Source organism: Wickerhamomyces anomalus (assembly GCF_001661255.1).
Source record: "Wickerhamomyces anomalus NRRL Y-366-8 unplaced genomic scaffold WICANscaffold_8, whole genome shotgun sequence".
In the NCBI taxonomy this organism is placed as follows: domain Eukaryota; kingdom Fungi; phylum Ascomycota; class Saccharomycetes; order Phaffomycetales; family Wickerhamomycetaceae; genus Hansenula; species Hansenula anomala.
The window spans coordinates 391,334-413,965 of record NW_017567117.1 but is presented as its reverse complement, the minus strand read 5'-3'; the positions used below and the strand labels follow the sequence as shown (position 1 = coordinate 413,965).

At 36.4% G+C, this 22,632-nt stretch overlaps 7 protein-coding genes and 1 non-coding gene across 8 annotated transcripts; 2 read left to right on the top strand and 6 right to left on the bottom strand.

Moving 5' to 3' along the window:
* The first annotated feature begins 536 nt into the window (after positions 1–536).
* Positions 537–610, top strand: WICANDRAFT_t148. Its single transcript has one exon. It is a non-coding gene; the product is annotated as a tRNA-Ile (tRNA).
* A 602-nt stretch (positions 611–1,212) lies between these two features.
* CHO2 (phosphatidylethanolamine N-methyltransferase) lies at positions 1,213–3,438 on the top strand (the record flags this gene model as incomplete). Its single annotated transcript, XM_019180618.1, has 2 exons — positions 1,213–3,223; positions 3,284–3,438. Coding segments are annotated over 2 exons (2,166 nt in total), but the record flags the coding sequence as incomplete, so codon positions are not given.
* Positions 3,439–3,718: 280 nt separating this feature from the next.
* Positions 3,719–4,429, bottom strand: MTR3 (exosome non-catalytic core subunit MTR3; the record flags this gene model as incomplete). Its single annotated transcript, XM_019183986.1, has 1 exon — positions 3,719–4,429. One exon carries the CDS (start codon positions 4,427–4,429, stop codon positions 3,719–3,721), a length of 711 nt encoding a protein of 236 aa, XP_019036117.1.
* A 1,050-nt stretch (positions 4,430–5,479) lies between these two features.
* RIM8 (Rim8p) lies at positions 5,480–6,895 on the bottom strand (the record flags this gene model as incomplete). Its single annotated transcript, XM_019182487.1, has 1 exon — positions 5,480–6,895. A coding segment is annotated over one exon (1,416 nt), but the record flags the coding sequence as incomplete, so codon positions are not given.
* Positions 6,896–8,743: 1,848 nt separating this feature from the next.
* On the bottom strand, positions 8,744–9,460 carry NSR1 (Nsr1p; the record flags this gene model as incomplete). The annotated part of the gene is made up of 1 exon (XM_019182482.1): positions 8,744–9,460. A coding segment is annotated over one exon (717 nt), but the record flags the coding sequence as incomplete, so codon positions are not given.
* Positions 9,461–10,527: 1,067 nt separating this feature from the next.
* On the bottom strand, positions 10,528–12,133 carry WICANDRAFT_98149 (uncharacterized protein). The gene has a single exon (XM_019186635.1). The coding sequence runs from the start codon at positions 11,891–11,893 to the stop codon at positions 10,649–10,651; it is 1,245 nt and encodes a 414-aa protein (XP_019036114.1). The 5' UTR covers positions 11,894–12,133; the 3' UTR covers positions 10,528–10,648.
* Positions 12,134–18,901: 6,768 nt separating this feature from the next.
* Positions 18,902–19,515, bottom strand: DTD1 (D-tyrosyl-tRNA(Tyr) deacylase; the record flags this gene model as incomplete). The annotated part of the gene is made up of 4 exons (XM_019185291.1): positions 18,902–19,056; positions 19,113–19,181; positions 19,233–19,396; positions 19,451–19,515. 4 exons carry the CDS (start codon positions 19,513–19,515, stop codon positions 18,902–18,904), a joined length of 453 nt encoding a protein of 150 aa, XP_019036113.1.
* A 173-nt stretch (positions 19,516–19,688) lies between these two features.
* CHS1 (chitin synthase I) lies at positions 19,689–22,091 on the bottom strand (the record flags this gene model as incomplete). Its single annotated transcript, XM_019182478.1, has 2 exons — positions 19,689–19,952; positions 20,004–22,091. The coding sequence occupies 2 exons, from the start codon at positions 22,089–22,091 to the stop codon at positions 19,689–19,691; spliced, it is 2,352 nt and encodes a 783-aa protein (XP_019036112.1).
* Between the last annotated feature and the right edge of the window lie 541 nt (positions 22,092–22,632).

Sequence of the window (22,632 nt, the reverse complement as noted above, 5' to 3'; positions counted from 1 at the left end):
GTTGATTATATGAATATGAGTGTATGATTGAAATTGAGCAGGTAATTTAATTGTGAAGTCATCTAAATGAGCTTGATATTCTGCTGCTAGTTGTCTTGAAATAACTCCTGTCTCTGATGGATTGAAGTTATTTGAAATGATAGATTTTGCTTTGGATTTATATGATCCTGTTATAGTGCAATTGTTTTGATATAAGTGTGATCTAATATCCTCGAAGCATGCTTCATTTTGGAGCTGTGCTTCTTGTATGGAGTGCAAGTGGAAAAAGTTGTTATTGCTGAATTCGGTACTTATAATGTTATTAATGAAATTTGTATTTGGTGATATGATTGCTCTTTGAATATTTGAGCTCTTTATGCTAATAGTTGATTGATAGTTCATAAAGACATATTTGTATCTGAAGAGGAGCTGGTTGTTTCATTGTGCTCTTCTCCTAAATTGGTTTCTTTATTATTTTCATTTTCAAATAAACTGTTCGGTCACGTGAGGCGCACAACTCGACTGTAAAATAAGCAAAACTTTCAAAAAAACAGGGAGGTCCCTTGGCCCAGTTGGTTAAGGCGTGGTGCTAATAACGCCAAGATCAGCAGTTCGATCCTGCTAGGGACCATTCTAATTTTTTGGTTCGGGCACGCTCACACGATGAAAATGACACCAAATTTTCTTCTTTTGCATTTGAGCGTTTCCAATAAAAACTATACCTTTTTTGAAGCTAGAGTCTCAAGATTCCAATATTTGTCACTTGTGAATATTCAATATAATAATCTAATGTTTCGCCTATAGCTGTTCCTAGAATGTCCCTTGTTTCGTGCTTCGGATTGCTTCCCAACTTGGCAGCTCCTCCGCGATTCATGTTCACGATTGTTCACAACAATCACATGCAGATTAATCAACCAGTTTACTGGATTGTTAAAATGTTCAAATTCGAAGCTTTGACCATTCTCAATTAACTGCTAACTGGTAGAGTTGAAACCATCTTCAACCGGTATTATAGACTCAATCAATCTACAAACAGACATATCAATTCTGGTTCATCGCCCCCGCTATATTTGAACAAAGACGATACTATAGATGGCAATTAATATGACTGATCATTCTGGTGGTATTTCAGAAGCTCACAAGCTAACCACCGTGGACAGTGATAATAGTACAGTCAGGTCAATAACTGATCAACCTAGCGAGTCTGTTGACCCAACTTTAGCTGCTGAATATCTCAAAGAATCCAAGAATTACAAATCAGATAAGAGACCTGTTGGTAAAACTCCGGATGGCACTACTTTTGAGGTCCCAGAGACTCATGATATGGTTAGATCTCTATTTGATCCAACTTTAAGGAAATCATATGCTGAAATACTCATTTGTTTGTGTCTCGCTTCAAATTTCTTGATCTATAGATGGTTAGAGACTAAAAGTGATAGAATTGTTGGCTTCATTGCCTTGTATGCGTTTTGGAGACTGGCTTATAACTTTGGTATCGGTGTCATCTTGTACTTTCAATCAAATCACAACACTTTAGTTGAGTTTGCTAAACGTCACTCATTGTTTAAGTCATCAAACAAGACGCTTTTACAAAAATTGGCTAATTTGGAGATCAAATCCAAAATGGGCAATACTTACAAACCAGAAAGCTACCCAATTGAATTCAACACTTGGTTGTTGTTTAGGCAATTTGTTGACTTGATATTAATGCAAGATTTCACAACTTATATGTTTTTGGTTTATACTTGTGGTCAAGGGAATACTCTAAGTCAATCAACATTCTTGAACACCACAAGAATTGTTCTGGGTTCTTTGTTAATTGGATTCAACTTTTGGGTCAAAGTGGACGCTCATAGAGTTGTTAAAGATTATGCTTGGTATTGGGGTGATTTCTTCTTTCTAGAGGAAAATGAATTAATCTTCGATGGTGTTTTTAACTTATCACCACATCCAATGTATTCAATTGGTTATCTTGGTTACTATGGTTTTGCATTGATCACCAAATCATATATTGTTCTTATTGTCTCATTAGCAGCTCATGCTTTGCAATTCGTGTTTTTAACGTGGGTTGAAAATCCTCATATTGAAAAGATTTATGGATCAGAAACTGTCAACAACCAAGCCAGTGAAGAATTCGAGTCAAATGAATCTTACCTCAAGCCATTGATTGTCTTTAGCAATTTCAACCCAATTAGAATATCTGATTACTTGGCTGCGCTGTTGGTAATTTATACAATTGTTGCACCATTTGTGATTCAACCTAAAAATGAATTATGGACAAGAATTTTTTTTGCTGCTGCTGTCATCATCAAACTGGGTCAATCATTTGGTGTCTCCTTGATCTTACACAAACAAAGTGTTGACAAATCATGGACTAAATTGTACTTGAAGTATGGTTTAGATAACGTTGCCGCGTACTCGAACTGGCAAGTTTTGTACAACTTATCATTGGTCCTTTCTTATAGTTCCTTAATCAGTGTTGTTGTTCGTGAGCTAATTAATGGTCAATATAAACTTGGTAATTGGTTATTATTGAGGTTCATTATTGGTGGGTTAATGGTTTTATTACAAGTATGGACTAGTTATTCAATCTATGAATCCATTGGTGAATTTGGTTGGTTCTATGGTGATTTCTTCTTACCCAAATTATCGAATAGACAGTTGACAAACTCTGGTATTTATAGATATTTGAATGATCCTGAAAGATTATTAGGTATTAGTGGTATCTGGGGTGCAACTTTGGTTACTTATTCACCATTTGTGTTTGTTTTAGCTATGCTTTGGACTGCTCACATCACTATCTTCATTACATTTGTCGAGAAGCCTCATATGGTCAAAGTTTATGGAGAACAACAGGTTTCCAAAAACATTTCTGGTGTTTCATTAACATTGAAACAAATGATGCCTGAAAAATTCAACAATACAATTGATTCATTCTACAACAAGACATTCAATAAAGTTGATGGTTACATCAAGAAGAAGAGATCTCAATCTGAAACTGTCAATAGAAAACATGTCAAACCAATTTTACACCAACATAACCAGTTGTCTAGTGAATATTCTATTGAGTTACTGAACCTTGAAATTGACTCTACAGTGGAAGTTGGTAAACCAATCAGAGCAAAATGGACAGCACCAAAATTCCATTCTAAGAAGGATTGGATTGGTCTTTACAAAGTGATCAGTACAGGTAGCTCTAGAAGACAAACATCAATCTCAAGCTCTGGTAGATGGATTGGTGTCAGTAAAGAAGGCTACAATAGACCTGTTGGCGTTATTAAAGATGAAGTAACATGTGATAAAGATACAGTCACTGGGATTGTTGAGTATTCAGGTGATTTATTAAATTTCGAGAAAGGTGTTTATGAATTAAGATATCATGCAAATTCATCTCACAAAGTTTTATCAATTTCACATCCTTTTGAGATTGTTGTTCCTACAATAAAAGTTGAAGATTCTCAAAAATTTACCTCATCATTGTTAGAATTGATTCAAAGAGCTACAGACGTTGCTACCGACAAGGAACCATTGAATTTCAACCATATTTCACCAAAGTTGGTTAGTGAATTAGTCAAAAATGCCACAAGTATTGATATTGCCAAAGACGTTGTTTCGAAATTGAAAACAGTTTCAAACATTGCAGATAGAATTAGAAGATCTAAAAAAATTCTTGATGAATTAAATAGTACAGAATAAGAATCTTGTTCCGGTGACATGTATATAAGTCTCAACATTCAATCTATTTACTATTGCTTATTAGGTATGTAGTCAATGCATTCTTCACAACGGCAGATTTCTTTTGAGTTTTTCTTATAACTTCTGATAAATTATCCAAGGAATCTTCAGATTCACTCAATAACCCCACAATTTCATTAGTTTTGATAAAACTCAACACTGAATTATTATTCAAATCAAACCCCGAGACAACAAGATCTATAATTTCAATACCAGCATTTACTAAAGCCAATGTAGTTGCATCAGAAACCAAACTTAATGTTTTCAAATATAATTTTTCAGCATCTTGCACCGATATTATATTTATAAAGATATCAATACCAGATTTTGGATACTTTGACAAATTTATCACACTAAGGAAATTATTTTCAATATAGTTGCAAAATTTCTTATTCAATAGATCACTGAACAAATCTGTACTATCTTCCAAATGAACACTTAATGTGGTCTTTTCAACAAATGAACCTCTAATTGGTCTTGGTCCATAAACTGAGACTGATATAATATTACCATCAACTTCTATGAATGATGATCCATTAGCATTTGTTATTAATCCTGTCTTTATGAATGTTCTTGAAATTTGAGCTTCAATATCATCTTCTTTTGTTTTGTCAATTAGGGTTTTTTGTTGATCTTTCTCAGATAATGGGGCAAATATCAATGGTTTAGCATTTGGAGGGCCTAAAAGTCTTCTTCTATCTATAGTATTACTCATGATATTGGTGAATTGCTTATGAATAGAAGGTTTCTAATATTTTTATGGAAGCTAGTTGAAGCTATAAACTTTTTTTAAATCTCAAATTCCGAGGTCCTCGGATTTATGATACACTTATAGAAATGGCAGCTCACTTAAGATGAAGCTTTGACAACCTACAAGATTCTATAACTATAACTCATTAATATTACCAGAACATAAAAATACATATATCACAAAACTAGCCTTCCAATAAAACAAACCCCAAAATTCCATGTAAAAATTCGCACATGGCATTTAACAAAACTTTGATATAAAAACATAACTAGCGTAAAAAGTAGCAATAAACAACAACTGATTTGATCTGAGAAATTAGAGTATATACCAGCATAAATATTCTCCACATCATGTAGAGCTCTCCCTTAAAGTTTTTAGTTCACTTGAGCAACCACCATTTGTATTTTGATCAATAATTGTATCCTGGCCAGCGGGATCATACTCAGGAACATAGTCAAATTCAGGTGGATCACTCTCTAAATCTTGTAATCTTCTTCTTTCTAATTCAGCCTTATCGGTATCTCCTGAGACATTAGTATTGAGGATGGTTTCAGTTGCATTTGTAGCTGTGGTGGTGGCTGAAGATGATGAAGGAACTGGCAAGACCATATTCATTTCTTCACTTGTTCCAGCAGCTTGTGAATAACTTGGTGCAGGAGCAAAATCATCAGACAAGATTGGTGGCTCAGAAGGTAATAATGCTTGTTCTCTTAATCTCAAGCGTTCTTTTTCTGACAAGTTTGGATCTTCTGGAGGAATGAATATTTCTTCACCCGTGGAAATAACACTGTTGTTATTCTTGTTATTAGTTGTGTTTCCATTTATACTTAAAGGACTGATTGAAGTTTGAGAGAATGTTTCAAGCATTGAATTATCAGACTCAAAATGAACAGGACTATCACCATTACAACTTGAAGCACCTGAAATATTTGAACTTCCATTACCATTGTGTCCATTAACATTATTAGTTCCATATAATGCATTTCCAACAACTGTTTTCTTTCCAATTTGAGCTCTTTTATGATTTCTTTCAGTGCCCACAATTATTTCAGTATTTAAACCCAAGAAATTCTTTATTCTTTTCAACTTATCAACATTCAAAACACCTTGTTCAGAGCGTAACATTTCCCGTTCCTGTGGAGTTTCAGTATTGAAAACTAATGAATGTGAAAACTTATTTTTAGAAGATTTTGAACCTTGACTTGAACCATTACTTGATATTAAGTTTTTACTTGAAATATTTGCCAAAACTTCAATATAATACTGGAATGTGACAAGGTCTGAACCAACTATAGTGGGGAAAGCATCAACTGGAACCTTCAAAGAAGTAGATATTTCAGAAGTTAGACTTTCTGGATCAATATATAAGGGTGCTATGGTTTGTGCCAAATCTTTTCTAAATGATTGAATTGGAGCCTCTGGGCCATTATCCACCCGACATATTCTGATAAGTGTTGCAATTATTCCACTTGATGATTGAATTGGCTTATAGTGATGTAGTTTAATTTTCAAAGGAATCATTTCACCCCTCAAAAATCCCGATTCTGTTATATCAACAAATAAACGAACTTCTGGAGGTGCTCCATTTTGTAAAGCTTGATTGTTTTGAGATGATTGATTATTCATTGAATCCATACTATTATCACTAGCTACTGTAAATTGTGTAACATTTGAATTCACTGTTGAAGTGGATGATACTGTTTTTTTCAATTTTTTATCTGAAGGTTTCAGGATGGCAACTTTTGTGCTAGGTTTGGGTATTTTGGCAACATTTATAGGCACAATGATTTGTAAATTTTTATCACAGTGTTGAATGGAATTTTTAGGATTGGGTATAAGACTTCCTGGTGATTGTGATTGTAAGGATGCTGGGGATGATGCTATGGAAGATAGTGGTGAGGCTTGATTATGGTTTATTGATGCTCTAAGGGAATATGATATTGAACCTTTTTCAAAAGTGATGGATGTATAAATATTCTTTCTGGGAAGCTTTATTGAAAATGGAAATCTATGTTCACCTTTACTCAAACCTGATAACGACAATGTTTGTTCATCATCCAAGTCACTTTCAGTTTCTTGATGATCTTGACAGTTTTCTTTATTTGAATCTTCACCATATATTACTGTGGTGTGCTGGAATAACAAATTTGGTTTACTCCTCACTGTTGTTGTGTTATTGGTCTGTTTAATCTTGATGAACCCTATCAAGGTCATTGTTATATTGATATCTGCTATATTTTTCTTCAAGTCCAAAACAATAGTTCCCTTTATAGATTCACCAGGTCTGAATACCTTATGTGGTTCATCTAAATCTATGTAAAAATCTTGTATCAAATTTATACTGTCAAACTTCAAAGATTTTCTAATCGAGTTTGTGGAACCTTGTACTTGAGATCTTGAGGGTAGGAACCTTTGAACCGCTCGTCTCATGGTGTATTTATTTTGAAGCAACAACGTCTCCTTTTCTTCTCTCTTGTTCAACTTTGTTGTTCTTTCTTTTGTGTATTTTGTACGGAGTGCTCTTCAGAAGCCAGTATTTAAAGATGGATTGTGTAGAAGTAGCACCTGGAATGAGTATCTCTGGATCCTTCTCTTATATAATAATCACTATTAAAGAGATGTGTTTGTTGTGCTTTTTCTTGCCTTCAACAACACACTAGATGATGGAATTTGAAGCCAGGATTGGGATGAGTATTTTGTAGTGGATGGAAGCAGTTAGCAGCAGTAGATGGTAGAAGCAAGGGTAGGTAAGCGATAATAAGTAGTTTGCAAAGTGGTTATTAACAGCTTTGTTCGTTTTGGATAGTCAAGCTTTTCCAAGTGTATAGATAAAAACCCCAAACTTCAACAACAGTTTCAATTTGCAACGCCTAATTTCTAGGCTGCACAGTGCAATTCCGCGACCGAGCGCCAAAAAGGGGGTCGCCCTACCGTGTTCCAGGCCCGCTGGGCTGGTGGTCATTAGGCGGAGCCCTGCCAAACGCTAGGGAGTGGGCTGATATTGATGAGCCCGTGGGCGCTCTCCAGAGTCCAGTGCAGCCACACCAACCTACACCTTCTTTTCTGCAGAGAATTGGGCACAAATGGGTTACCTTTCATTGATTGAGTCTTGATAATTGTTGAATTGAACTAGAGAGTACTGGTGTTTTTTAGCCGATTCAAGGTCCAACGTTCAGCGATGAGCCTTGATATTTGAATAGGCGATCGACGTGCTGCCTGGGGGTTTTTAGTGGATGAAGTTACGAAGAAAATATTTCCTTCACAGGACAAAGTTGGACCAAATAACTGATGGATCTCGCAAGAACCCATGGCTTGATAATGGTGAGAGTGAAAGGAAAGTATTGAGTCAAATCAGTTCGCACAAGCTTTTATTGTGTCTTTAGAGATCTCTTTGTGCTGAGATAAGAGCTTTTACGGAGGCTGGGCATCAAAACGGTGAATGTACCCAACTTCCAATTTCCAAGATCCAAGCGATACATAACAATAAAACTTGAACTTGGCTCGTCTGAACGGTCGAAATATGACAGAATTAGATCTAGTTGTTGAATAGTATTGGAAGCTTGTATTCTAAACTATGGAGTGTTCTGGAACCTACAATATTATAGATAAATTTCCGGCACGAGTACAATATGATTGTATGTTGTACAGAGTCCAGACCTGTCAAGGCTCAGACGACAAATAAAGTATAAGCTGATATTAGTCAATATCTAAGCCGGTAAAGCTTCAATTCCAACTATGTGTAAAGCAATTCGAAGACTTTTACTTAAATATGAAGTAGTACCCATTTCACCATCATTGATCTGGATCTAGTGCTCACTGCTCAGCTATATTATTGTCAAATATTACATAGCTGACATCTATAACTTACGTCGACTTATACTGCAATCTGCTCCCATATATGTATCCATTAATTGCAACATGTCAACATGTCGAATATGATCCGGCACGAATAGTCATAAGCTTTAATAATCTTCTTGAATTTATCCAGCTCAGCACATACACATCGACTTCGGCATTTATTAAAGAAAAACACCGGCCCTTATAACTACATCTGATAATAAAACACAATGTATATTACATCTGAACAGCTCGATCAACAGGAAAACAATAAAATATATTAATGATATAAAGAATAAAAATACAAATCAACTTTTCAGTTTAAATTATAATGTGGTCAATTACGATCACTTGTATAACCTTAATCAAACCAATTCCATTATATATGCAAGTACAACATCACACACCAATCCAAAACACTCATGAGTTAATCAATTGAATCTAATCAAAAGTTTTTTTGGTACCTTTGAAGTCAGCAGTAACTGGAGCACGGTTGGAACCAGTTGGGGTAAATGATTTTCTTTCTCTACCACCGAAAGATTTTCTATCATTACCACCAAATGATTTTCTATCGTTACCACCAAATGATCTGTTGCTGTTATCTCTTGGAGCAGAGTAATCTAAACGAACTGGTCTACCTTCAATGTATTCACCATTCAAAGCTTGATGAGCAGCTTTAGCTTCATCGATTGAAGAATATTGAACATAACCGAAACCTTTTGGTTGTTCGGTATCTGGATGAGTTGGAATTCTAACTGAAATAACTGAACCATATTCAGAAAAGGTGTTGAAAATGTTATCTTTGTTAGCATTGAAAGACAAGTTACCCAAGAATAAAGTATCAGATGGAGCTGATGGAGTATCACCGAATTTTGAAGCTCTGTCACCAGCTTTGTTGTTAGAGGTATGTTGTTTACCAGTAGACATATCCAAGTTGATTGGTCTACCATCAATTTCACGACCTTGGTATTCTTTCAAAGCTTTTTCAGCAGCACTTTTGCTTTCGAAATCAACGTAACCGTAACCTCTTGATTTACCAGAAGCTCTTTCGAAAATAACTCTGGCACTTAAAACACCACCTAATGGTTCAAATTCACGTTTTAACCATTCATCATCAACACTCCATGACAATCTACCAACGAATAAAGTAGCTGGTTCTTCATCAACTTTTTGTTTTTTAACTGGAGTAGCTTCTTCTTCAACCTTACGTTTCTTTGATGGTTCTTCAACTTCCTTCTTTTCTTCTTCTTCATCTGATGAAGAGTCTGAGTCTGAATCGGAATCTGAAGAGTCTGAAGAGTCTGAATCTGATGAATCTGAAGAATCTGATGATTCTTTTTTAGCTTCTTCTTTCTTTTCTTCTTCATCATCGGAAGAATCTGAGGATGATGATGAGTCTGAATCTGAAGATGATGATTCTTCTTTCTTAGATTCTTCTTTTTTTTCTTCTTCTTCGTCATCAGAAGAGTCTGAATCTGAATCTGATGAATCTGATGAGTCGGATGATGATGAAGATGAAGATGATTCTTCTTTCTTTGGTTCAACAGCATCTTTAACTTCTTCATCTGAGTCTGAATCGGAATCTGAGCTTGAGTCTGAATCTGATGATGATGATGAGGAGGAGGAATCAGAGTCTGAGTCTGAATCTGATGATGAGCTTGAATCTTCTTCTTCAGCAGCTTTCTTTTTAGCTTCTTCTTCAGCAAGTCTTTTCTTTTCAGCTTCTTTCAATGCAGCTTCAGCTTTTTTAGCATCTTTTTTTGATTCTTTAGTAGACTTTGGCTTTGTAACTTTATCAGCTTTGGAGGTTGTCTTCTTAGAGACTTTTTTGTCTTTGACTTGCTTTGTTGGTTTACCCATTTTTACCTTTTATTATATATAACTTGATGAATAACTTATTAACCAGAATTGAGGAAAAGGTATCAATTATGTCTCTTATATGAATTATAAATTTTTCACCTCTATGAGAAAAGAAAAAAAAAAATTTAAAAAAATTTCAGCCCGGGTAAACGAAGAGGTTATCTGCCAAAGGTTTCCATAGCAACCTTTATTATTATCAAATACGAGGGCAAACGGTTCAGTCATGTGACTTCACCTTAGAAATTCGAAAGTAATGTACACAAACGCGAATTTGTCAACTACATGAAAACAATTAAAACCAAAACCTTCTGATAAAACAAAAATTAAAAGCACCGTCAATATAATAAAATAAATCTGTTGTAAAATATGATTCGTTGGAACCAATGGAATAGAAAGGCCGAATGAAAGAATTCATTCTTGACACGATAAGAGAAAAAGAATGGTCAAATGAACAAAACGTGTTAAAAAGCACACATCATGAAAGAATCATAAAAAGAATAAAATAATAGAAAAGATTGTCATTTTTAAGTTAATGGACAATGTAACACCTTCACCTTCAGAATAGGAAATAACAGCTGTTGTTGAGGATCCAGAACCATAAATAGCTGTTGTTGAACCATCCATCACAATAGTACTCATCCAGTTGTGTTCACTTGAACTTTGTGAATCTCTAATAGTACCAGTACTGGAAGATTGGATATTAGTTATTGTTGGGGTATTTGTGCTGGAGTTGAAGTCTTGAGAGGTTGATTCATCCACTGGATTAGTTTTTGTTGAAGCTACAGCCACTGACATTATTGGGTTGGTATCTGTGCTTGTCCAATCATCTAGGTTTGAACTGCTTCGTTCAGCTGGAGGTAAACTGCTTACCGTGGATTCTGATACTGTTGTGGACTCCGATTTTTCACTTTCATTGGTATGTGTTGGAGTCGGTGATAGCAAGTCTGTTGAACTTGTGACAGAATCATTGTTACCTAAATTTGGCGATGAGGACGTTGATATCATCGTTGTTAAATCGGTTTGACTTTCCGAAGTGCTAGAACCATCCTGCTCTGAACCGCTTGCTGTTGATGGTATGCCTGTTGAACCATTCAGCTCGGATGAAATGACTGAACCTGTTGGTAACGTATTAATTTGAGCTTCACCTGATGAAACAACGTCAGATCTGTTTGGTATAATATTTGTGACCGAACCAAATGTTGTTGTTGTTTGCACTGTTGATACCAAGGTTGGTTCACCAATTGATGGTGTATCATCCTCTGATGTGTCAGTAGTACCATTGAAATCAATTGAAGTTGTTTGAACAGTATTTTCTGGATTTGTTGTCACCGTATTAGCCGTGGAGAATGAATTTGAAGTAGGATCAGTTGATGATGATAACGTGGAACCAGCTGGTAAACTTGATGTATCAGTAGGAGCTGTCTTGGAATCAGTGTTTGAAACCAAACTAGTCTGCTGTTGCTCTTCACTAGAGGTATCACTGTCAATTGTTGTTGAGCTTGTAATATCATCCTTCACGCTAGAAACTGTTGAATGTTCAGTTAAAGAAAGATCAGAACGGGTCAAAGCTGTCTCAGATGGTGTCTTAGTCGATGAAGTGCCTTCCAATGTTGAGATAAATGATGATACCAAGTTTGATGGATGCAAAACAGTTGATTTTCCAGAAGATCTAAAACTTGTGGTATGATCACTTGTTGAATCTAACAGTTTTGAGGAATGAGAAACACTCATGCTTTCCAAATTTGAACTTTGACTTGAACTTGATTTATATGTATCAGTCACTGTACTAATAGTTGAAGCATCATCAATTGATGTTGTTAAAACAACACTAGTGCTTGACGAATTAACAACTTCCTTAAAAGTGGATGTTGTGCTAGGTCTTTCAGTGAAAGAAACTGTCAAGCTGCTTTCTCCAACAATACTAGAAGCTGGATCAACAATGGAGATTGAAGCAAAAGAGGATGATGAATCTGTTGCTGGTGTTGAAATTGATGGGTATGGCTGCTGCTGTGTACCAGATATTGTATCTATCGAAGAGGATAAAGTCACCGATGACCATTCTGCAGAACTTGTGGATTGAGGTAACATGCTTGTTATTGGATTGGATGTCTCTGTACCAAAGGCTAATGAACTTTCCATTAATGATGTTGTGAGACTGGAACTTTCTTCATCTGAGCTGGACAAATCCAAGGTATCGATTGAAGACGCTTGCTCACCAGGAATAACACTTGAGATGGCCGTCACCACTAAACTTGATGATACAACACTAGAGCTCTCCTGATCAATTGGTTGACTTGTGGTGCTTGCTTTGATAGAGCTGGTGTAACTTGATATCACATTGGATATGAAACTTGAGACTGGTGAAACAATAACATATGATGATGGCAACGAAGAAACTGTATGAAGTGTTGATGAGCTGAACTGACTTTCTGATGACTCATTTGACTCAGAGTTGAGAATGGATGAAAATGAACTTGTCTGCTGGGATGTATTTGTTGGATTGAAACTAGCAAGAGAAGTCTGGTAAGATGAACTTGATTCGGCCGAGCTAAATTCCAAGCTTAGTGTCGAAGTTGTCAGTTGTGTTTCAATGTGTGATGATGATCCACTTGAAGTACTAGTTGCTGAGGGTATCAATGAACTAATACCATATGATGATGAGCTTAACTCTATTGAATTCTCCGATGATGAACTTGCTTGAACATCTGAAGCTGAAGCTGGAGTTGTAATAGAAGGCGTCCCCAACGCTATAGATTCACTCAAGCTCTTGCTAGTGCTGGATGATTCCTGTGAGCTAACTGTGCTTGAACCCGAAGACGAACTTGTTTGGCTGCTTTTCAAGAATTCGATTGAGGAGCTCGAAAACTGGCCATTTGATTCAACTGAGCTGCTTAACAAACTTGACAACGAAAATGATGATCTAAAGCTTTCAGTGGACAGCTCGAAATATGAGGTTTGACTTGAACCTTCCATTGAAGTTGAAGATGCACTTGAAACAACACTTGAAGCATCTGATGAAGCCAACAAAGTAGACGATGGATGTTGTGTAGATGAAATGGAAGAAGATAAATCTGTGACAATTGATGGTGAGGCTAATTCCGATGATAAGCTAGTCAATGTTGATCCAGGTGCTATAGTATGATATGATGTCAAGGAACTTGTTGATGAGAAGCTTTGAGTAGACTGAGTTGACAAGGAAAGATCGTTCGAGCTTGTTGCTGATTTGCTGCTTGATCTTGAGGATTCATCAAATGACAAGCTAGAAGTGAAGAAGCTGAAGGATGTGGAATAACTGCTTGAGCCAAAAGATTTTGAACTTTGTGATGAACTTTCCAATGAAAAACCAACAGATGATGATGAAGCATATGTGCTAGCTGATGATAAACCACCAGATGATAATGATTTATATGTGCTAGCTGACACAAGATCTGACCTTGACGAGTCTTGTGAACTGGATAGTTCCATTTGACTTGTTTCAGAAGATACCATTGAAACACTATCTGACGTGCTTGAAATCTGAGATGTATGTGAACCATTATCAACCACTGAGCTCAACATTGGCGCACTTGTACCAATACTAGATTCACTTGAAGAAGTTAAGCTGTCATATCCAATTCCAGATGACAAATCACTCACAGAAGATCCCCAATTAAAAGATGAATAAGTGAAGGACATTGATGATGTCTTCAGTAATGATGATCCTGATGGTTTATCCTCTTCTGATGAAATGAAGGTTGCAGTTGGATCAACTGTTGTTGTTCTTGAGAACAAGGACTGGGAACTTGATAGTGTGCTGCTTGGTAATTCAGAATGTGGTAGGACTGACGATGATATTTCACTGCTAGATAAAGCTGTTGATTGTTCTTGAGACGTCAATTGCATGCTTGATGAAAAAACAATTGAGTCACTTGAAAAGGATAAAGGACTTTCTGGACCTGAAACAGATCGATATAAGACACTTGAAGCTGTCGAAACTGGTTCCTGGGGAAGACTTGAAGCATATGAAGCAATAGAATCAGAACTCAATGTTGACGTGAAGTAAATAAAAGAATTTTCTGAATTGCTTTCAAAAGAATGGAAAGAAACACCAGATGACGACTCACTAACAAATGTTGAATAAGATGAGGAAGTGTTCAAATATCCAAACCAACTTGAGCTTTGTGTGCTCCAACTTGAAGCACTTGATGCAGATAACCCAGATGTTTGTGTTAGATGATCTTGTGAGCTATCTTCGGTTGATTGTTGTGGTCCAGAAACATTTGAAGATGATGAAAGTGTTGCTAAAGATTCCGAAGTGTAACTTGAGATCTTACTTGGACTGGCTTCAGTACTAGAACTTTGTGACAAAAAACCTGAAGAACTCAACCCAGGACTCGACGATACGTCCATTTCCTTGCTGGAAGAAATACTTGAAGATTCTTCTTGCCCGAAGCTTGGACCTGAGATACCGGATGTGGTGCTTTGAGAAGATGGCTGTAACCAACTTGAAACACTGAAAGATGATGATTGGTCTGTTGTGCTCAAAGATGGTATAAATGACGAGGATGATGATGAAGGAAAAGCAGACGAACTTGATAGTGAGGATGAAGCCAAGTAACTTGAGGATGATGCAAACGACCAAAATGTGGTTTGTTCTGGAGCTAATGTTGTCACGAATGATTGAGTTGAACTTGAACTGGATGAGAATGATGAAAATGAACTCAATGATTGACTGGTGGATGATGTTGAAAGTTCCGATGAGACAATGCTAGTTGCTATAAATGAAATCATTGAAGACAAAGATGCAGTTGAGAGAACAGAACTTTGACTGGAATAACCATCTGAAGAAAGAGTGCTGTCTATATCTGTGCTTTCAGAGTTAACAGAGCTTAATTGTTGTGAGCTCGTCATGATTGGGACATTGCTAGTCAAAGAAACTAAACCAGAAGATGATGAAGTACTGTATGGGGCAGATTCCGATCCAGCTGATGAAACATTGTTATATGGTGGTAGTGAAGTTGATGTGAAGTAAGAGATCCCAGTAGATGAATAACTTGATGATAATGAACCTGACTCAAATGGTGAAGCAAAACTAGAAGGAGAAGAGCTTGCTGATAATGAACTTGACTCAGATAATGAAGCAAGACTAGAAGAAATATCATCCGATGAAGAACTTGCTAGTAATGAGCTTGACTCAAAACTAGAAATAGAAGAACCTGATGGTACTGAACTTGACTCAGATGATGAAGCAAAACTAGAAGCAACAGAACTTGCTGGTAATGAACTTGACTCAAAACTAGACTCAAAACTAGAAATAGAAGAACTTGATGATACTGAACTTGACTCAAATGATGAAGCTAAACGAGAAGCAGAATAGCTTGTTGGTAATGAACTTGACTCAAATGATGAAGCTAAACTAGAAGCAGAAGAACTTGATGGTAATGAACTTGACTCAGATGATGAAGCTAAACTAGAAATAGAAGAACTTGCTGGTAATGAACATGACTCAAAACTAGACTCAGAACCAGGAATAGAAGAGCTTGTTGGTAATGAGCTTGACTCAAATGATGAAGCAAAACTAGAAGAAATACCACTAGTTGTGAAAGATGTTGGTGCGTAAACACTTGACTGAGATGGTGAGCTGTCGCTTGATGGAGAAACAAAACTAGACATGATAATGCTTGATGAAACACCTGTTGCTGAATAAGTTGATACAAAAGATGGAATCACATTTGAGGATGAACTACCAACAGTATCACTGGATAAAAAGCTTTGTTTACTTGAGCTTGAACCTGGTGATGAGATAGCTCCTGGTAAAGAAGAACCGGACTTAAATGATGAAGACATATCTGCGGAAGAATATGATGGCAATGAACTTGATTCAGATGGTAATGATAGCCATATTGACGAAGAACTCGTTGCTGAAGAATCTGTTTCAAAAGTGGAGAGCACATTCGAGGAAGAAAGAGCACTAGACACGTCCATGCTCGAAGAAGCACTTGATTTTAATGGACCTGAATCAGGGAACGAACTCATACTCGATGAGAAACTTGCTAAAGAACCTTGGATAGAAGAAGTGACACTATCTTGAGAACTTGGTTGTAATGAATTTGAACCAGAATATGAAATGTCACTGGACAAAGACGCTATCAATGATGAAGAACCTGCTGTCAAATAACTTGTTTGAATTGATGATAGCACACTAGATGAAGAATCAGCGGTGTACGAAATCACACTTGATGAAGAGCTTATTGGCAGTAAACTTGATAAAGAAGCAACGCTCGATGATGAGACCAACGATGAAGCAGAACTTGATTCAAAAGCCGAGGAGCTTGTTGACACTAAAATTGATTTTGAGGATGAAAAAACAGCTGGTGTACTTTTCTCTAAACTTGATGATGATGATTTCGTATTTAGGAAAGAACTCTGCTCTAAAGAGCTTGAAAGAACCACACTTGAAGAAATGCTTGTTGTTGAAGAGCTTGCTTCAGAAGACTCAACACCGGATAAAGTTCCAGATGAAGAAGAGCTTGGTGACGATGAACCAGATGACAATGAACTACTAGTCGAAACCACACTAGGAATGAAACTTGACTCCGAAGATGAATTCACAACTAATGAAGAGCTTTGTGCTAAAGTTGGGCCGAATGATGAGCTACCACTAGCTGAAGAATCAGTACCGGGTGGAATCACGCTAGATGAAGGATTTGATTGTAATGAGCTTGAACTCACACTTGGTGACGAGCTTGCTTCAGAATATGAACTAGCACTCGGTGTTGATATTGAATCTGTTTCGGTTGATGAGATGAAACTTGAGCAAGATGGACTAACAATAGTTGAGGAGCTTAATGGTGATGTTGATTCGTATGATGAAACCAAACTTGATCTCGCCAGTGAGGAAGTTGATGAAACTTTACTCGATTCAGATGATATGAAATTACTGGAACCAATGTCACCAGACGAAAAGCTTTTTGAGCTAACAAAACTTGAAGAAGTTTCCTGCAATGAGTTTGAGGCCAAATGACTGCTAGATACGGTTGTTTCACTTGAACTTAAACAATCCGTGGGTGTATGGTCACTTATGGTGCTGAATAATGAACCAGACGAGGAGTTTTCTGTATTTATCATTGAGCTTGATGATGAATCATGGGACGGTGTTTCAGAAGGAATACTTGATGTACTCGATGGCTCAAAGTCTGGATGTGTTGGATTCGAGCTGGAACTAGCTCCTGAGGAATTTATTGAACTTGTTGGGTAATATGAAGTTATACAACTGGCACATGTAGCAAATTCAAATATTTCAGTGTGACCGGCATATGTATAAACTGTGCCATCACTAGTCACTGTTAAAGAATAGTTGAAAATGTGGTTCCCAGCGCTGATATAGGTGAGATCTCCAATGGTGTTGGTTGGTTGCCCTTGTGTTGTGGTTGATGTTGTATCCATTGGTGTAATAGTATCACTGGAACTTGTTGGATAATATGAAGTCAAACAACTTGCACAAGTACCATATTCAAATATCTCAGTGTGAGCAGCATAGGTATAAACAGTACCATTGCTAGTAATTGTTGAAGAATAGTTGAAAATTTGATTACCGGCACTAATATAGGTGAGATCTCCAATAGTGTTTGTTGGTTGCCCTTGTGTTGTGGTTGATGTAATGGTATCCATTGGTGTAATAGTATCACTGGAACTTGTTGGATAATATGAAGTCAAACAACTTGCACAAGTACCATATTCAAATATCTCAGTGTGAGCAGCATAGGTATAAACAGTACCATTGCTAGTAACTGTTGAAGAATAGTTGAAAATTTGATTACCGGCACTAATATAAGTAAGATCCCCAATAGTGCTTGTTATTTTGGCAGTATTGGTGGTAGCTTGAGCTTGGGATAATCCAATGATAGATATGATAAACCATATCAGTACCTTTATAATCATTTCGATATATTAATGTAGCTTTGACTTCAGAGCATTGGATGGTAAGTGATGAACAAGTTGAGCTCAATTTTTTTTCACACCAATACCATTGTGAAGACTTTTTGAGGTTAGGCCTACATTCGACTCTTGAACTGTTGATGAATAAACGGATTTTGAAGGTTTTCCAAAGATTTTTCGAAGGTTCGTTTTCGGTTCTTCAATAGCTGATGTGCTTTCGTTTTTCACATTTTCGGAAATACAAAGTTCGATCATGGTACCTTTTCGGATTAAACAATAGTCGCTTTGCAGAAGTTCAAAAGCTTCAGCGCATAAAAAGAAACAATCGCCTCAACTCAATCTGTTCAGATCTGAGATGAGCAAGAAGCAAGGGCTTACTCGCTTTGAGAGCCCTCAGGCGAAAATAGAAACAATGAAAAACCATTCGCTCAGGGGAGGATAAGTGCGAAAAGTCAAGACTCAAATTGTAAAGATAAAGTCGAAAGTCTGCGTACCATAGTGACCGAAAAATATTTGTATTTGTGCAAAGTTGCAAAGTAACAGTAAAGTTGAAGCAATTCGACTTTCAAAAAGTTGGCAAGCTAATATTGTTTAGCAGCTGTCTCAGTCCTCCAGGTTCTCGAGAACTTCAATTTTTCTTGAGGTGTTGTACACATGAAAGTTACGAAGTTTATAATATTGTCAATGCGTTTGTACAATTCAAACCCGCTAGTTGGCAACTATGACAATGAGTAAATAATTAAGAAAATTATGGGATGTTTTTCAGCATTAAGTTCTATTTGAAATCAAATAATTTATTACCTCTAGTAGCCAATTCATTAGTTAATCAGTGCTATCTATAGTTATGGTTACTGGCCCATCATTCACCAAGGCAACATCCATCATGGCACCAAAGACTCCATCTTGAACATTTTCATGACCTATGTTCGCTTTCAGTTTGGACAAGAATGATTCATAAAGCACCTTAGCATCAGCACCTAATATCATATACTGTTAGTTCTGTTAATGTTTGGGTAAGTTCAAATTTACCTACCTTTAGCAGCCAAGTGGAAATCTGGTTTTGAACCTTTCTTAGTTCTCGCCATTAAGGTGAATTGTGAAACTTAAAATTGTTAGCTGTTTGATTCATTAAATGCTGAGACCCGTCACATACCAGAGAGTATCTGTCCATTAATTTCAGTGATAGGCTTTTTCCACATTGTACCACTCTCATCTTCGAAAAGTCTAAGCTTCAATATCTTGGATGATAATTTTTCAACCTCCTGTTCAGTATCCTCGGTCGATATACCAACTAGAAGCATCAATCCCTTCTGAATGCTGGTTGACAATTGTTAGACTGAATTCACTGAGAACATCACAAATAAAACTTACGATGAAACGACTTTTGTGTCCACTGTAACAGATGCCGATTTCACTTTTTGTATCACAACCTTCATTGTGGTCTAGTCTATCAGTTCTATAGCGTTGATCTGACAGCTACGCATTGATGATTGTATGAGTATATCCCTCAGATAAGTCGACAAATTATTAGCTTCGCGAATCTTCGCGAATTGGTTCTTCAAAATCATGTAGACATGGTACAATGATCGTATAATTAGTACATCAGTGTCTATTTAATTAGTCTATTTATCAAATAATAGATGGTTCCTAGCAGCCTAAATGCTGCCATGAATGCCACAATCCATAATATCACCGTTAGGAATATTTCTGATCTATTACTTATAGCATCATTTGCATCTGTTGTTGAGGAACTAGAAAGTTGATTCACACCCCCAGTTTCTAACACTAATGCAATGATGACAAAATTAGTAGTAATCCATGTTAAAACGACCATTGACCTAATGAATGCATAATAATCCTTCTTTTTCTCTTCCTCTTTCTCTTTGCGTTGCTGTTCTTCCCGTCTCAAAGATTCTTCTGTAACGGCAGGTTTTGGCTTTGCGACATGTGCCAAAATGTCCATCTGTCTTTCATACAAATTATTAATCTCATCAGTGGTTATTGGTGCATCAATGAATTCAACTTTACCATCCTCAGTAATCTTAGCATCACCTAAGCTCTCAGCTGTAGCACCTTTTGTACCCCAACTTATATCATGTAAGTTACAGAAAGCATAAATGTTCAACACGTTCACATATGAAGGACTCAACAACAAATATTGAACAAAAGACGTGATCATATGCATTGGTTTTAAATGTAAGATTGAACCAACAAAATATAATGCATAAGTCGATAAACTTGAGATAATTAAATCTCTAAAAGTTCTATTCTCAAACACCACTTTTGCCGTTATTTTTCCACCAGAAACAACCTCTTTTATAGCATTAACAGACATGATAATTGCAGCAGCGATCATATAAGCCATAAGTACAGCAAAGAAAATAATAATAATCAAATAGAACTTTGGTGTACCCCTCGGTGTGTTACCAAATGATAAGACAAAAGTTGTGACAACAGACAACAAATATAGCCATAAAAACACAACCGATAGATATTTGCATGGTTCATAAAGATCACCAAGTGAAGTTGTCAAAATTCTGAAAACCAAAAAAAAAGATGCTAAAGAGAACCACGAAATCAACAGAGAAAGAAATTGATAAAAAAACTCAATGATCAAAGCAGTTTTTCTTCCAAAAGAATGGGAACTTGACATAAGTTTGTGAAAATGAACAATTGAATAGATAGCAGCGAAGAAAGACCCGTTTAACCAACGTCTTCTTTGAGAAACAAAATCATGAACTTCTTCAGGAACATCAGTTTCTGCAGATGCACTTCTGCAATATCTCAAGATCCAAGAACAATTTTTCTTTGCAACTAATTCAAAACATAAGATACGATCTTCAGCAAGATACATGTTTGCTTTGAAAACACCAGCTTGTTTATCATGTAATGTCTCACCTTCAAAATATTTAGCTAATGGACCATCACCATCTGGTTGATTTAGTAATGCAGTGTAACGATAAGCAGAGAATGCACCAGGTAAGACTGAAATAAACCCAAAAGAAGACTCCATGGGTTTATCCAATATGTTGGACATTTTATATTCAAAATTTTGAGCAGCAACTAATGGGTTGATTAATTTTTCATATTTGGATCCCAACATAGCCTTAATTTCACCACAAGTTCCTGCAACTGCTGGATCTTTATCAAATTCTTTCCATAAATGATAAATTGAATCTTTTGAAGGTTGGGTACCAGCATCTAACAAAACAACAACATTTGGGTTTAAAACTTTACCAAATGCCTCAAGAGCCCATCTATGAGAATTGATTTTTTTCTTATTCTCTTCCTTCAAGCAGAATAACAATTGTACTGGCACTGCTCCAGTTGTTAGCTTCACTGTATCTTTCTCCACAGAGGAAACACCAATCATGGAACTATATTCATAGATATGACTAACAACTTTTTTATCATTAACTGCATTTCTTGCAAAACCTTCTTGATAGACACCAAGACCTGCTAATAAAGCCTGTGCTCTTTCATTAATCTTGGAACGACCATCAGCCACAATACACACAACAACTTTTTTCCAAGAATCTTGACCCCAAGTGTGTGATCTATTTCTTCCTTCAAGATGTTTAATATTATCGAAAACACCTTTCAAAGTTCTAGCCAATAATACATCAGATTCATTATAAAGTGTCACAACAACCATAATTTCAATTTCTCTTGGTCTTTTGTAATAACGTTGTCTTAAACTGAAATTATCATTTGAAAAATCTCTCGGATCACAAGTTGCAGCTTGATATCTCATAAATTTAAACTCTCTTGAATCATCCATTATTTTCCCATCATACCTATCCAAAATCCTATCAGGCACAGGACAATCTAAGATCAAATTACCATTCAATAGACCAACTTCGATTTTTCTTCTTTGAGAATCTGGAGGAATTTCATAATCTTCAGCTTCACTTTCATCACCAAATGAATAATCTTCATCATTAAACTCTTTTTGGAAAGTGTTCAACTCATAGTTATCACCCGATATTTGGTGATCAAATCCAACATTCATCTCTTCATTATTGTTAAAACTATCTTGTAATTCAATGCCATTACTATATGGCCCATTCAAAGGCAATTCAGACATAGATCCACCAGAACCATAATAACGAGTGTCCTGAGTAGGTGGTAGTGGTATTTCATTACCAGCAGTTGGAAATGCGTTGAAAGAAGCAGCTGAGACGGTTTCATTGTTGTAGAATTGATCATCATAACGATGACTATTTTGTGGATAATCCACAGTTATATTAGGGATCTGTGGAGCTCCTGTTTCTAATGGAGAATATTGACCAAATTGAGCTGGTTGGTTGGCTTCCGTTTGATAATGGTTATTGCGGAGACTATCATAATGTTGATATCTATCGTCTGAATGGTATGCACCTGTGTACTCTGTCTCTGGGTTATTGTAACCAGTACTTGGATCATAAGTTTGGGTAGTGCTTCTTCTATGAGGTGATGTTGATTGGGGCCTTATATGGGAAGGTGGAACTGTCTGAAGTCTCTCTCTTGAATCATCATCATAATAGGATGTCACTGTGAAAGGGTCGGTATGC